Below are 17,156 nucleotides of genomic sequence, written 5' to 3' on the forward strand. Positions count from 1 at the left end.
TAAATGTTATGTAGGTGAGTATCAGCTGGAGTGGGTTACTTCTGTTTACTATCACTGTTGTAATTTTGCTTATGCAGAGTGTAGATGTGCACACAAAATTGCTGGTTTTAAATGCACTAACACGTGTCTGTAGAAACGTTGTAAATACTTCTACTGTAGTATCACTGCTCTTTTGTTATGAAATAGGATTAAGAATGACGATAATTGAATAGTTCTGTTTGATTTTAAAAGTCATAATGCATTGTTACGAAAAGAACCAGTACTGGAATGCAGGAAAAGATGGACCCCCATAAATTCCGTTTTAGAATATAAATAAAAATTAGGTTTTTGTTACCAAAATGTACATGTAGAATATGTAAATTTACAATGTAAATTTAGTCTCAAGGTGGTACTTCACAGTACCTCAGGTTTTGTAATCTTTTTCTTGTGATCTTTTCATCTGGATGATCAGACTCTTTTCCTGTAACGGACTGCAAAATGGAAACTCATGTGGTGACTGACTCTTGCACAAGCATATGTATATATACATAAATATGTATGTATATTTGCACACTTGCATTTTACCAAATATACAGTGATTATGTAAGATGTACTTTTTTTTTTGCCCTGTGTTAGTGGGAGGACAATACACTCCTGTGTTTTGCTTCTCTATTCTTTTCTTTCTGTCCTTTGTTGCTTTGCCTGACCACAGTCACTCAGAACTTCCTCATGCCCTTGCCCACTGCTGCAGCCCACCCTGGGCCCTCTTGTGCAGCATGGACCCCAAGTTGTTTTAGGCAGTGAGCACTAATGGGAATTGCTGCCTCACATTGGAAGCAAGCTCTTACCCAGTCAGGAGTTCATTGGGAAAGATGCAAATCGTAAGCCAGTGCAACAAAAGTTTGTGCCAAGTTTTTGGTCTTAAATGCAGCACAGCACTGGAGCTAAAAGTCAAGTCTGTTTTCTAGCCCACAGAAATTGCTCGCCTTATACTCATGTACATACATAATGTGCCATATGAATATTTTTTTCTTGGTAGGTTTATGTCGGCCATGCACAAAGAATTGTTCAAATTTCTGAGGAGAGAAATAATTTTGGTGTTCTGTAAAAGATGCTATGCTTTTAATTTAATGAAGCAAGGTGATAAAACAAGGATGCAGCTGTATCTGGTCAATCAAGGAGAGTTTGCAGTTCTGTGACATGGTGCTGAAACACTCGGGAATGTCACCTGAAGCATTTACATGTATTGATGTATTTTTGAAGCATTGCAATTCATTGTCACAATAGCTGTATATGGCAATAGTCTAATGTAGGGAAGGATTTCTCATGTTGATTGCATTTAAGATACCGTGGTGATTAAGTCTCTGGTTTTAGGGTTTTTTTCTTTTTCCTTTTTGTTTTTACCACCTTCCAGTTTCCTTACAAGCATACACTTAACCACTTTTTCTCCATTCCCACCCTCTTATTTCTGTTTCCTTTTGAAGCTGCTCTTGGAAATAGCATAGTCTTTGAGGGCAACACCTTAGTTTCTCTACCACGACTACTCTGTGGCAGGTGCTTTTGGGGTATGGGTAAGCAGCCCCTTTTTTTTCCCACCTACCCTCCTCCATATAATCCTCTAGTAGCAATTATGCAGCTGTAAAATCAGTAGTTTCTCCATGTGTCTTTACTCCTGTGTCTCTTAAAGCTTAAGAGTAACCTTGTGATCCCCAGATTGTGGGCTACTGAAAGATAAGAATGCAGAAACATACTAAATCTGGAATGAAAGCTCTAGAGAAATCCAGAGCAAGTGCAGTGTAAGAAGAGAGCAGCCATGCCCAGCAGACAGACCGATTATTGGGTTCCTTGCTACCCACAAAGTATCTATATGGAGCAGAGAAGATGTCCTAGAGCATGCTGTGAGGAAGATACTCTAGAGACCTCACTGGGAGCAGGTTTCAAAACTGAGCAGGAGGTTGGCTTGTTTTATTTTGGCAGAGCTGATTTGCACAGCTTCTAATTTTAAAATCATTAGATGCATGGGCTGGCTGGCTGATCCTTCATAAACAAGAATGAAATGGCAAATTTTTATAAACAGAAATGATCGCAAACTGTAGAAAACTGTACACAAATCTGTGTGCTGTTACATGGCTTCTAGAAATGTAGGTTGATAACCATAATTTTTTTTTTCCTTGATGTGATAGACCATACTTTTGATGTTCTTAGCTATCAGAAAAATAAAATGATTCATCTGCCTTGGGATTGGAACGCTGCTATTTCCATCTGCTTATCCACATTCAGATTGTGTATTGTGAAATTACTTAGACTTCTTGTTTTTGTCCTGTAAGAAAAAAATTAAGTATTTTTAAATACATTAAAGTTTTCTTGGTATTTTTACAGAGACCAACGGGTCAGATAACTCCATCCCAATGGCATATCTCACATTAGATCATCAGTTACAGGTAATAAATATACAGTTTATTAGATTCTCAAGTTTGCATTTCATTCTAACATGTGACTTTGGGGCTGCAAAATATAGTGCCACATATTTACCTGGGTTTATGTTCTGTCTAATTTTTGACCAAGGCTAAAAAAATATATTATGTAATCTGAGATTGGTTGACTCAGGTTTGATGAAGCTATTAAAAACAAGCCCTGGGAAACATGATCCCTTAAACCAAATGTAATCTGAGTTTGACTGTCAAAATAAGACATTATTTGCTTGAGCGTTACTGAATCAAATTGTTGTATACACTTTAATTTTTGTGTGGGGGATTAAATGTTGCTTTGATTTTTGTGACAAGTGTCAGATTAAAAACTTCAGATTTGAGTAAACTTTGACATCGGTGCAGTAATATTTTCCAGGGCATGGTTTAACACTTATTTTTAAAGGCTTACTGGTTTTTAAAAGACTGTTATAAATACACTGCAGAGACATTCTAACACGCTATTTACTAAGATATCAGTTCATTAGTCTTTAACATGTCTGATTTATTTTCAGCCTCTAGCACCATGCCCAAACTCCAAAGAATCTATGGCTGTGTTTGAACAGCACTGCAAAATGGCACAAGAATATATGAAAGTTCAGACAGAAATCGCATTGCTGTTGCAGAGGAAGTAAGTGAAATGTGTTTAACCTTTTCTTTTCTTCTGTGTGTATCCTATACACACATTCTGTGTATAATAATAAAAATACATAATAAAAAGTAAATAATAGTCACTGTGACTATTATTTCTGCCTTTATGAAGTAATATTTCATAGGGCGTAATTATTTTGCAACCTTAAACTCAGGAATACTGAGCTGCTCAATACAGATGAAATATTTAGAGCAGGTAATTGAAAGTTCTAATCAATATCAAGATTCTTCTTCTGGACAAGTCCTACATAAGGTCGTGGCAAATCTCTGTATGTTACAAACTGGTAATGCTTGATAGTATCATCTCAAATGAAACACCTGAACTGTTGAAGAACCTTTTACTACACTCTCCATTAAAGTATTTTCAGTAGTAATTTATAGATAATTGTTTAGTTAACGGATTGTAGAATTTTGGGTAATATGTCAGTGTTACTCATTTTGCAGTTAGTTTTAATCATGTATCTGACTTTTGTCAAGCACTGCATTTACAACAATATTACCAACATTCATCTTGTATTTTTCTGCCATGTCTTGAGGACCTGATGCTTAAAAGCTGTTATGTGCCTTCTCCTTGTGCACTGGAAATAAAGTCTTTCCTCTTGCATTGTTTACATGTATAAGTAAAGCAGCTGCACATACTGTTGTATTAGGTCAAAAGTGATTGCTGATTCAGAATTTGAGTTCAAAACAAGTTCTGTTGTGTTCTGTTTCCTGTTGCTGGGGGCCAGTTCAGAGGTCATAGTTGCACACTGGACCAAATAATCAGGTTGTGACCCACCAGTGTCTGAGCCACTGGCAGCTGTTAATAGGGATCTTGCCTTGGTATCTGTGGATTAGCTAATGAGAAAAATGTATGTGTAAACCTTTTGTACAGTAGAAATAGCATACAGAATGGGGTGGGGGGAATGTTACTGTAAGATTGAACTCTATCACATATTCACTTTGGGCTTAGTATTCTGTGAACAATTTGATTTTTTTCACATGTAATGAGAATTTTTAGATTTGATGAGGAGATAATGATGCTAGGGTTAATATCTTAATTTTGATTCTACTTGTGTTGTCCCCAATGGTCAATAAATTATTTAAAATATATTTGTTTCAAAACTGTTCATTCTCTACTTTTAGATTCCTACTGCTTTTTTTCCTAAGAAGTTTGTGTTCACATTTCTTCCAAACTATTTTTTCTTAGTCAGAAGGTAATTGTCCATAGGCGTTAAAACAAAAAAAGATATTGTGAGGGATGAATTGAATGCTGGTTAAGATAGTGATTAGTTCAACCTCATATAAATACTACATTTTCTTTAACTGTAATTAAAAACCATATGACAACAATTAATTAACTTTATCCTTTGCTATTTTGTTGCAAAAATATTGCTGGCAGCTTGCCTTCTTGTCACCTCATAACAAAATAGTAAAACAAACTGCCACACCAGTTTTGCAGAATAAATTTTAGTAAGATTATCAGTGTGTTTGGGCCTCTAAAATCCTTGCTAAAAAAACATGTTGAACACTTACAGCATAAATAATGTGAAATGCCAGTTACAGAAGTAATTTCCTTGATTCTACTTTTCCACTGCTTTAGTAAGTTCAAGTCCAGATAGAAAATAGTACTTCACTAAAAAGCTACAAAAATTGCTGTAATTTTGTATTTTAAGTTGCCTTTTAGTGATTTAAATGTACATATAGATATCTAAAATTGGAGTTGAATATATTTATGAAATTTTGTGTTGCTCCTTAGGTATTTTACTGTGACCTGTAAAACTACATATGAAAGATATTGTCTAAAGGACACTTTTAGAGACTGAGGCTTAGTCTTTCAGCTATTTTAAAGTTTAAATGTGGATTTGATTTGGAAGGGAATTTTCCCCAGACTACATTAAAGAGTAACATTCTTTTGTCAACTTCTTTTGCACAGAATATCACCAGCTGTGAGTTCATACTGATAATCAAATACTGATTTGAAACATATGAAGTCATCTACACACAAATGAAAATAGAATATAAATGACAATGACTTTTATTTTTTTCATTTCAGACAAGAGCTAATAGCAGAACTGGACCAGGATGAAAAAGACCAGCAAAACACATCCCGTCTGGTACAAGAACATAAAAAGCTGTTAGATGAAAACAAAAGTCTCTCAACATACTATCAGCAATGCAAAAAACAATTAGAGGTCATCAGAAATCAGCAACAGAAGCGGCCAGGCACATCATGATTTCCTGGGACCTTTCAAATGAAAAATATGCACAGAAAAGACTGATTTTTTTTTTTTAATTGTTATTATTATCCCTTATTATGACAGCTCATGAGTGTTAGCTTCCTGGTGTGATCTGTACGTGTCTGCTACACTTAACATCATTTAATTTTCTTTTTTCTAGGTGAAATCCAGTTCAACAGGTTAATTGAATAGGGTGAAATGACAGTGACTTGAATTAACCAATAGCCCTCAATTGAAAGCAAGAAGAGTGGCTGTTTGCATGCTCCTTGTGTGAAGGCTAGCCTAACAAGTGTTGAGGAGGCTGCTAAATTGTGAGAACTTATTTTTAGTTTTTGGTGTTGCCTCAGTAAGAGCAAAAAAAAAAAAAAGACTTTCCTGTTTAAGAATGGTTTTGTTCCAGTGTCTCATCTCAAACTATTATTATGAAGATTATTTTCATAATAAACTGAAACATGCGCCAAGCTGCAGAGGTGATGTTGGCTGACCAGAGTAATTCATGATGCATTAGTGATGCCTTTTACCTGTAGACATAGTGTATTTTTCCACATGTAAAATGGTAGGCAAACTGATGCCAGCGTTCTTGGTTCAGTGCTTGATGGCCCTGCATTTTGACTAATATATTTCATGTAATCTTGCATTCATAAAATATTTGAAGTAAAAGGCTGTATTTTGTTTACTTCCTTGGGGTGAATCACATGCAGTTTCATTTAAATAGTGGCCAAAAGTTAGGAAGGTGATCACTGGACACAATTCGTCCCTCGTATAAAAGAGATAGAATCAAAAATAGGTAAAAGCCTGTTTCAAACCTTTAAAACTTTTGTCCCTGTAGAATCGTTGGAAGGAGATTCAGAAAGAAAATTAATGCAGTACTTGAAATACTTGCTCCCTTTATATTTTTGCTCCATTATTGATTTTGTTTCAGGAGTTTTTTTAATTAAAATTTATTTGGTGAAAAGCATTTACCATAAATGTAAATAAGTTTGTTTTAGATAGAGAAGAGTTTGGGGGAATGACTTTATTTTAAATAGAAAATTATAAAATGGAGTTGAGTATGCAAATAGTGGAAACTATTCAGAAAATGAGAGAAATAGCTTAGATCTCCATGAGGAATCTCAGCTATTCCACTCATTTGAACATAGCTCAAAGGAAGTTCATCACAGAATGCCTGCTGCCTTTATGACTGAAGAATTGCATTTAATGAACTCAAGTGGAATATGCAATGCTCAGTGTTGATATTTACCATTATTACATAGGAGAAAATAATTACTTGTTTACATTGCAGATTGATTATTTGGATTATGAACTAACTTTTAACTGGTACAAAAATAAGGCACTTCTATATACAATGATAAATTACTCCTTACATACATACCTAAGTTCTTGATGTTCTCAGTTACAGGTGGGGTTTTAATAACACTTGTTTGCAAAATTAAAATCGGAAATTGAATTTTAGCTGCTGAGCCTTATCAATAAAAGAGAACTAATATGAAATTTGAAATACACTTATTTCAAATGAATAGTGGCTCATACCCATGAGCAGAACTTGGAAAAACCTTAAGGGGAAAAACCTCATACTATTTTCTTTCTCTTCCTGCCTACTTGATAAAAACCATTAATACAGTTGTGCTTATCTGTGAACAGCAAAGAGGACAAACAACTTACTGAACATCCTGTCTTGACAATAAATCTATTGTTGGCAAACCTTTGGGAGTTAGAAACCTTTCCCTCGTTTTATTTAAATAAAGGAAGGGTTCTCATTCCCAAAACCTTAACAGATAATTTGATTAGTTAGCTGAAACTGATATTGGGATCAACTTAAGGGCACACATATTTATAGCAAAATATAATTGGGGGAGAAAATAACTCTAGTATTAGGAATAGCGCAAGTTATCCAAAGCATCGCTGTTCACATACATCTGTCTGTCTACCAAAATGGAGACACTCAGTGATCAGCAGATCACTTAATATATGCTGAAGCATTAAGTAGAGCAGCATAAATACTGATGCTCAACTTCAGAGGCATTGATAATTACATAGACAAAATCATTTCTCAGGACAGTTTTTACATTTTTGCTGTGTAGTAAAAGAGATGCTTAAGGTAAATCAGTGTTGTATGTGAAAAGTCACTTTATGGCAAGGTTTGAATAATGAAAGTGAATGCAGTGATAAATTAATGGTACATAATACAAAAGTAATTTCCACCAGTTGCTTATGATTTTTCAGGGTTTACATTAAAAAGGGTGTCAGATTATAAAATAAGTGCTGTGCTACCATGCATTGTTGGCTTCAATCAATAGCTTGGTTTTATCACTCTTTTAATCTTCAAAGGAAATTTGAAGTTTGACTTTTTGCCTTCAAATTGTCATTTACTTAAGTTTACCAGAAATTTAAAAAATACTTGCCCAGATTTCTCACTGAGGTTTTCCACATGAACAAATTTGTTTATCATGAAAAAACCTATAAGGGTAAAACACATCAGTTTGGGCTGAGAGTTTAACAGCTTAGCTGTTTTTTTTTTTTTTTCATAAGGCTCTTGTTTTAAAGTTGTTTACAAATGTACTTTTATTTTTCTGTTAAACTATTTGGACTGTTCAGGAACTTTTTTCATGTGCTCTCTGTTCAGTTAAAGCTGTTCCTCTAATAATGGAGGTGAAACATCTAGTTTGGGCTGGGCACTGCCTTCTCAGAAAAGGTAACAGGCTCTGCTTATTGTTACAGTCTGTGTTCTGTAAGATATTTTGTAATTGAAGTATGCTTCTGTATACTATGCAGTTCTTCCAAAAATGCTTTTTTTAGGCTTTTTGGTTTGTTATTTTTTCTGATGAGGAGTTGAAGATTGTAATTCAAAACTTGTACATAAAATGGTGAATGATTTCATATGATTCAGGAATGAGCAGTGTGGCTTTCTGTTACAGGGTTTTACTGCTTTGTCAGGAGTCTAATTAATAAAAGCTGAGAGCCTTCCACAAACATGTAGTAATGCCCCAACGCTTGCCAGAGCATCCGTGATCTCTCATGGAATCCCACACTGGGTGGAAGATAATCATCGTGCAGTTGTTCCCACTGCCGAAAAAAAATTCTTCTGCTATGAGCTTGTCCCTTCCTGTATGCAGAACTAGGGTGTAGGATGAATAGCCTTACTCATAACTGAGTATAAAGATATTTTAAGAATGGCGCATCTACCTTGTGGTGGATGTAGTGCAAAGAGATAACTGCTTGTCTTCTGTTGTTAAGGTCAGAAAAATTTCCTTCCCTGGAACTTGGTCTTTTTTGTTCATAATAGATGTTACAGCTTGAGAGGTTCTGTTGCCATACCAGAGACAGAGTTGACCCCCAGAAGTGTCATTGTCTGTGAAGATCACAGAATTGTGCTTCACATCTGTTCTGAAGTGTTCTGAACAGTTTGATCCTTTCAGGTGCCCTGCTGTAACTTGCCGGGAAAGTTTGAAAAAACAAGGGGAAAGAAAAAAGGTGTGGCACACCCAACTCCTCAGAATAGAGATATCCCTGGTGACCAGGTTGACGAGGAGGATCTTAGAAAAGTAAACGCATGTAGATGTATATGCAAATATAAACACGGTGTTACGTACTCGCATGTTCTTACCTACCTGAAAGGAGGATGCAGCCAGCTGGGGGTCAGCCTCTGCTCACAGGCAACCAGCAACAGGACAGGGGACACGGCCTTAAGATATGCCAGGGGAGATTTAGGTTGGACATTAGGAGGAATTTTTTCATAGAAGGGGTGATTGGACATGGGAGGTGGTGGAGTCACTATCCCTGAAGATGCCTAAGGAAACACTGAAGGTGGCACTTGGTGCCATGGTCTGGTTGATGTGGTGGTGTCAGTCATAGGTTGATGACCTCAGACATCTTTTCCTAACTCATTGATTCTATGATTCTGTAGAGAGCTGCATATATCAAATCATAATTGATAGATGCCTTTTTTTTCCAAAATCAGAGTTCAAAATCTTTCTTTAGTTTTTATTTACTTCAGTAATGTCACTAGATGGGTGATAATTCTATGCCTGTGATGATCACGTTCTTTAGGGGCAGATAAATAGAGGTGTGAGAGTGCATCAGTTATTTTCTGTGCCCATGTAGCAGTTTCCTGCTTCTTGCAGGGACAATTCACATCTTCCACTGTACTTGGAGAGGTTTGCTACACATCTTTTAACTTTGAACCTACATCTATCTGGTCATGGAGCAGTATTTAATGAAAGAGCAAAACAGAATTTAGACTAAGTACTTTTAATTTTTAATTATTAATAAAATACTGTCTTAAAATATTTAGAGCACTGCTAATCCTAGGGCTTTAGCTAAACAAGCATTAATGAAGAAAAGATTTTTGTTCGTAGCTGTGTGCTTTACACTAAGTAGCTAAAAATTTGAGATACTCCAAAAGTTACAGCAGGCTTGTGTCTGCGTAATTCCACATAGTTTGTTAGTACTCCCCTTCTAACTTGAATAAAGGGAGTCATGCCCTTGGGAACCATTTCTTTTTACAAATGGGTGGAGAAGAGCGCATCATAGAATCACAGGATCATTAAGGTTGGAAAAGACTTGGTGGACAACAGCCTGTGAGCCAGCAATGCCCTTGTGGCCGAGAAGGCACATGGTGTCCCGGGGTGCATAAGAAAAAGCATTGCAGGTTTATGGAAGTGATTCTTCCTCTGTGCTCAGTCCTGGTGAGGTGCTGTGTCCAGTTCTGGGCTCCTAGTACAGAAGAAACATGGGGCTACTGGAGCTGGTCCAGTGGAGGGCAATGAAGATGATGATGGGACTGAAGCATCTGTCTCACAAGGGAAGGCTGAGGTAGCTGGGCCTATTTAATATGGAGAAAAGGTGACTGAGAATGGTTCTCCTCAATGTCTATTGGTATCTGAAGGAGAGTGGCAAGAGCCAGGCTCTTCTTGGTGGTGCCAAGCAATAGGACAAGAGACAATAGCAAAAACTGATGCACTGGAAGTTCCACCTGAACATGAGGAAGAACTTTACTGTGGTGGCTGACTGAGCACTGGAACAGACTGCCCAGAGAGAGCAAAGAGTCCCCTTCGCTGGAAATATTCAAAAGATGTTTGAATACAATAATGATGTAGCATGGTCTAGGAGACCTTTGGAGCCTGGACGACGTGACCCATTGTCATCCCTTCCAACCTTACCCATTCTGTGAATCTATAAACACTGATGTGCTGGTGGAAATGCATTTGCCTTCCCTTTGTCTGGTCATGCTTTTCCCTCCCACTGATACTGAACAGGAAAAGCAATGGAGCAAACGCACACAGACTGCTTTCCTGTGGTAATTGCGCAAAGGACCGAGTGGTGACTTGCATTCATATAACCTATGGGCTTAGCATGTGCTGTGGAACAAAATCTTAGTTTATACCAGAAAATTAGAAAAAATTTCCTCTCTGTAGGCAGTTTGGAGATTATATAATCTTTACATTTTCTCTGATCAGAGGGTGATGAGGCACTGGAGAAGATTGCCCAGAGAAGTTGTGTATGCCCCATTCCTGGCAGTATTCAAGGCCAGGCTGGATGTGGCTCTGAGCGACCTAGTCTACTGAAAGGTGTCCCTGCCCATCACAAGGGGGTTGCAACTTGATAATCTTTAAAGCCCCTTCCAACCCAAACCATTCTGTGATGAGATGTATATGCAAAGAGCTCTGTCTGGGTCTGTTCCTTCTTTCTCATTAAGAGTAGCAGTGTGGACGTCACAACTGTGGCCACCTTTGAGTGATGTGCAAAGCCACATGACTGACCTGCTAGCTCCTGCAGTGTGGAAAGAAGGGTGGCCAAAAAGGTGCTTAAGAAATGAAGAACACTTCATGCAGCTTTGCTACTGTATCTATACAGTAGATGCTTGAGACTACTCAAACTCCCTTCCAAAAACAGGCAAAGTTACAAAGATTAGGCTAAAAGAGGGAATAAATCATCCTGTCATTTGGGGATATCCATATTTGCAAAGCCACCACATGTGAATCAGATTCTTATTCATGTTTCTTACATCGCCTTCATCATTAGCAAATTCCTGGCACAGCCAGGAATTGTTCATCAGGTAGGAGGTGTAGATAATTCAGCTCATCCTCTGAGGGCTGTCTGAGGCCTGTGGAGCTGCTGGAAACAAACTGCTTCTGTCAGGGAAGGGTTCAGATGGGACCTCAGAAGAAGAGTCAGCACTAGGAACCCCTTTGGTCAGTGCTGCTGTGCTTTGCAGCAAAGCACAGTGCCGTGGCTGAGGTTACAGGGCTGGTGGGTGAGAGCAGGGCTGCTGCTTTTCATCAGTAGCCTTTAGCCACCCCTCTGCGTGTCCTTGTGTGCTGACAGACACCAAAGCTGCTGTGAGGTGTGAAATTTAGGGTGATAGTTGTATGCTTATCAAAAACCCTAGTTCTAAAGAGATGGCTGAGGAGGGATTTTGTTTATTTGTTTTGAGGTAGAAAAAAAATTAGAGTGAGGGTCATTGAGAGCGCTGTATCCCACATCTCTAGATCAGGGAAGTATGCCTGTAGCCTTGGCACAAGCCCTTCTCTGAATGTGAACCAAAAGAGCCATGTGGTGAAACAAGTGATAAAGGCTTTCATGGCTGCTTCCCTGAGGGCTCTGAGTTCTCAGACCTGAAAGGAAGAAGAGGACAAAAAAGGAAAAGCCATAACAACACAGCTAGGGAGATGAATGTGGCTGGTTTATTAATAATTTTGCATATTATGCCATAATCTCCCCAAAAAGCGCTAGAGGTGAAACTGAGTTTTCAATCTCAGCTGCCTTAATTCAATGGTTTTAGGACCGTGTAATGTGCACCTCCTGGATAAACCTCAGCCTTCACCTGGCCTTCACAGCTGAATTTGCCCCTCCATAAAGCAGAAGATTTTATCAAAATATTCCTGGAGCAGGACTTCAGGTAAAGATATCTTTTTAATAAAATCCTATTGCGGTAAATCACAAAAGGTACAAAAAGTGACGAACATTAAGAATCTAACTTGATTTGGTTTTAACCATATGAAAACTCAGATTTTGGTGATTTTTTTTTTCCTTCCCTGGTGCCCAGTCCCAGAGTGAGAAAAGATGCAAATATAACCAATTGCACACAGCTTTTCTGTGTTCTATCCAGCTCCTACAAGTTTAGTTTCTGGCAGCAAGGTTCAGTGAGGTATCTAGAGCACAAGTCCTGTGAGGAGCAGCTGAGGGAGCTGCGTGTGCTTAGCCTGGAGAAAAGGAGGTTCATAGGGAACCTTGTTGCTCTCTACAGCTCCCTGAAAAGGAAGGTGTAGCCAAGTTCAGCCTCTTCTCACAAGTAATAAGAGGAAATGCCCTCCAGTTTTGCCAGGGGAGGTTTAGATTGGAAATTTCTTCACTGAAAGGGCTGTCAAGCATTGAACAGGCTGCCCAGAAAAGTGGCTGGGTCCCCATCCCTGGAGATATTTAAAAGCTGTGTAGATGTGGCGCTTAGGGACGTGATTTAATGTTGGACTCTGCAGTGCTGGGTTAGTGGTTGGTCTTGATCTTTGAGGTCTTTTCCAATTTACATGATTCTATGATTCTGTGATTCTATGTAGAGAGTTTAGATTGTTGCTAAGGAAGATAGCAAAATATAATTTTAAAGAAGATGATTCTACTGAGGTTTAGCCCTTACTTGATTTATTTGGGGGCAGATTTCACAAGAAGTGAGTGATTTTCAGGATATCTTTATCAGGTAGAACACCAGTCTCATGGCTGGTGTTGATGTTGCAAGTTTTTAACCTTCCCTGGCCTGAACAGTTACTTCTAGTCTGGATATTGAAATTACCTGCTGGGGAAAAGCAGAGCTTTGGGATCTTAGAGAGTAAACCTAGTTAGTTAATTTCTGAAATCAAACAAAATACTGAAATCTCAAAAATTGACAAGAAAAATGGAAGAAAATGCCAATGAGGAAAATGAATTTGCAGTCATTTTGGCATGTTATTCCAGATGTCAAAAACTGGCTGGCAAGGAAGTAAATCACGTGTTACCATCACACCTGTACAGAGAGATGGTGTTGCAAAAAATTTGCTTTTGTTCTGCTCTGTCAGTTGGTCTGAGATATTGTTGCTCTCCCAGAGAACCAGGGCTGGCCAAGATCTTTTCACTGTCACAGAAGGATGGTGTTGTCTCTTCTCAGTATGTGACTAGTCTTCCCATACCAACAATTTTCCCAGAGCTCAGCCTTGGAACAGGCAGCTGGAGGGCTGGTAGAAGTATTCACAAAGATACTTCCTCCCACTTGCTTCAGGCAAGGGAGACACGTATTCCTCCATGGTAAATCAAGCTTTGAGCCTAATTCAGAATCCTGAAGTGGATGGTGCAGAAAATAAGTGTCTCTGCCTTACAAGTGAGGCTACACAGGTGGATACAGGAGAGATTACTCTCAAATGCCTTTAGCATTTGTAAATACCTCAAGAACTCCCCAGTTATCAGCATCTGCCAGTGAAGAAAATCAGAGATGATACCTACACTCATTTTGACCCATCTATTGTGTTTCTGCTGCTGAACATTATTTTGGACTTTAAAATCTTTTAATAGCCAAATATATAATTGACTAACACTTCTCATACTATGAGTGCATAGCATAACTTGCTCTGTTATTTGGACCAAGGCTAATGTTTGATGTATAATAGCCATTTTTATCTCATTACCCCTGGAATTAGTATTATCAAGAGCAGCACATGCGTAACCTTTGTGCATCTGCAGGCAGGCTGCAGGAGGACCTGTGACACAAGGAGAAGTCTCAGTATCACCACAACTCCTCACCTCAAAGAGCAGCAGGATTGTTAACTCATGGCACTCATTTTGCAAGGTTTATGCCTACAATCCCAGCTAACATCTCTAATTCACTCTGTGGTTGCCACTCAGCAGACAAATTAATGGCGTGAGTCATTGTCAACTCCTAGTAAATAAACCAGTGAACTAGAGATGAAAGGCTCTGTATCCAAGTTGTTTTCATTAATTGCACTGTGGGGCAAGAGTAGATTTAATTTCAAGGATGGGAATATTAACCTCAATTCCTTTTCTTTAATTGAGTGTGGAGAAACAAGAGGCGTAAGCAGGGGAAGCGGAGAACAAGGACATGGGTCATTAGCGCTGTCATCTGGTCTCACAGGCAGCAGTGCCTTGTAAAAAATGTCATTGCAGCAACCAGGAGGCAAAAGCTTGTTTGGCAATGCACAGAGCATAAGTAACAAGGAAATTTACATTGGTGATTGAATTTTTACCAGTATTTAGATGTACAAGTCTCAGCACAGGCTTATAAGGATAAACCAGTAACTGGAACCCATCTTGCAATGATTCCTAGGGTAAAAACGCCAGCAAATCCTACAGAACCATCTCCATGGGTGATGCTGGCTCCATGGGAAGCCTTTAAGGGGAAAAGATGTGGTCATTAGGCCTATTTTATTACTGATATATAACACTTGCAGAGCATTTCTCACCTGAAGGCTTCAAATCACTTTCCAAAATGCATGATTACAGGAAAATAGAGGTCCAAGGGAGCACAGCTGACCTTCCAAAAAGGAGTAAGAATTTAGGAATAAGATTCATCTTTCCTGCCTATCATTCCATTAACATAAGACCTAGTTTAGCTAGATCCAGGAAATATCCTTTTAGCTAGCGAGGATTGGGTACATTTTTAATTTCTCAGCTGTCTGAGTTGTTTAAGGTGATGCAAATGGAAATAAACCAATTACATACCAGGTCAGCTGTCGTTGTGAAAGTGGGATAGCAGTGAATGAATGGGTACATCTTTTGGGTATGCATAGCAGGGGGGGTGATGAAATTACATCTTAGTATGAGATAAGGTGTCTCCTACATATAAAAGGCTTTAATAAAAGACCGTGAATTTTGGGCTTGCTACAAACTAGCTGACTGTGACTAATCTTGTCCAGGACCATAACTGCTAGTGAAATAAAAAACCTAAGAGACCACATTTGGGTAATGCCTCAAAGAACTTTATAGTTCAAGGAGAGAGTAAATTATTCTAAACCAAGCACATTATTACTTGTTAAAAATTCTGCGAAATGATTTTAAAATTAAGGTATCGTTTTTTGTTGATGGAAGAGGTTAACAGAGATCTATTTATGTTATACACTTCATGATGTTGGTTGGTACATGTGACTGTGCTTAATTACATTTAAATGCTGTGCAGTTAGGAAAGAATGTGCCTAAAGCTGTATCTCCACATGCAGTGCTCATAAGAAGAAAGAATTTCTCACCAAGCTCAAATTCTATCTTCTCTGCTATTTAGAACGCAGGAAACATAAGATCATCTCTCCTTTATGAATCTAGCAGTGATTGCAAAGCTGTAAATAAAAATGCAATTCTTTCTTGTGATGCCTGTGAGTGAGCAAATCAAAATTAAATAAATAAATGTTTCCCTTGCATCTGCAGAAAACCTTTAGGGCTCTACAGAAGAGTAAATTGTGGGAGTCTCTTGACTTAGCTCAGTTACACTTGGTTCCCTGGAGGCCCATCATTTTGAAAGAACTGTGGCCTACTTGGCTTGAGAAACCAGGTCAAACTCCCTTTACTTGGAAAAAAGTAAAAATAAAATATTAATGCCAGCGTTTCTTGCAATAATCCAAAGCACACAGCTGAATTCAGGAAGGTACAGCCACAATCCAGCACAAACAGAATGGCACTGTTCTGGGTTTACTCTCAGTGTATCATTGCTGTGTTAGTGAAGATCTGATTCATCATCTCTTGCTGGGAGAGTTGACCTCTCCTGGAGAATCTTTTTGAGTCCTGCGGAAATTCCTGTGCCTGCTCAGCTTGGGGTTCTGTTACCCATCCTCAGGGCTTCTGGCCAGAGAGCCAGCCAAGGCCAATGTCTGCCCAAGAAGAACATGCCCACAGCCTGTGCCACCTATACCCTAACTGTGGTTGAAAGGATCAATCAATTTTGTGATCAATGCCTTCTTTATGCCCAGCTCTGGTTTCTTTTTCCCATATTCTTCTATCATTGAAGCTGAGCTGAGTACAGAGGTCTTAGGTCACCCTCTATCTGTAATCTTTGTTTTAAGACTGGATATGGGCACACATGAGTTTTAAACTACCTAATCATTGACCTTATTTGCCAATATGTAGAGATAAATATATGATAGACACACGTTAGCCTTTCAATTCAGGCAAAGTGGAAAAGAAAAATGTGCTATTCCTTTTTAACTGAGCACACTAGTACACAAAAGCAATATTCTTCACTATGTAAGTGATCATAAGTGCAAGTAGTTTTTCTGCAAAATTTCTTGGTGTCAGCTTTGCAGCAGCCAAGACACAGCATTTACGCTGGATCTGCAAGAAATTGCAATAAATTTGAAAAAATTAATTAAACAATACTGAGACTGCCAGCAGGGACTAAATTACATCATGCTATAACCTGGATTTCCTGGAGGTGAGAGACTTCTGCAGGAGAGCTGAGCAGCAGGACAAAGCCCTTTTTCTGAGCTATACAGCTCGCAGAGCCCTTCAAACCATGGAATTCTGCTTTTTAACAGTGATGGGACCCTGAGTAATGACCTGGGGACAGAGAAATGGTGCCAAATAGCCCTCATAATCTCTTTTGTGCAAGGCAACTTTTCCCTTGCATTAACATGCCAGAGCACTGAGGATTTCATATTTACTAAGACTTTTTGTCTTGCCATTTCCCAAAGAGCAGTGAATTTTGTACTACTGAAAACGGTGATTATGCAAAAATAGGACTTTTTTTTCCTCCTTGCCCCTGGAGGAATATCACTGCTTCTGAAGAAGTGGCTTTGCTCTGCAAAGAGAACCCGGCAGGCTTGGTAACTTAAACATCTGATTGCCAATGAGCAAGTCTTCAGTTGTGTGCACATTTCAT

The 17,156-nt window shown here is 38.5% G+C and overlaps 1 protein-coding gene across 5 annotated transcripts in view; it reads left to right on the forward strand.

The window, feature by feature from the left end:
* Window positions 1-8,196, forward strand: part of MAP3K7 (mitogen-activated protein kinase kinase kinase 7) — a 47,392-nt gene extending 39,196 nt beyond the window's left edge. For 4 of the 5 annotated variants that reach the window (XM_053972994.1, XM_053972995.1, XM_053972996.1 and 1 more), the window contains 3 exons: window positions 2,359-2,420; window positions 2,960-3,075; window positions 5,131-8,196. In XM_053972994.1, the coding sequence (XP_053828969.1) occupies window positions 2,359-2,420; window positions 2,960-3,075; window positions 5,131-5,311 (359 nt within the window). In that variant the 3' untranslated portion in view covers window positions 5,312-8,196. Of the gene's footprint in view, window positions 1-1,463; window positions 1,551-2,358; window positions 2,421-2,959; window positions 3,076-5,130 lie in introns of all 5 variants that reach the window. The other variant, XM_053972999.1, reaches the window with a different exon arrangement.
* The last annotated feature ends 8,960 nt before the right edge of the window (window positions 8,197-17,156 follow it).

Source organism: Vidua macroura, chromosome 3 (assembly GCF_024509145.1).
Source record: "Vidua macroura isolate BioBank_ID:100142 chromosome 3, ASM2450914v1, whole genome shotgun sequence".
NCBI lineage: Eukaryota > Metazoa > Chordata > Aves > Passeriformes > Viduidae > Vidua > Vidua macroura.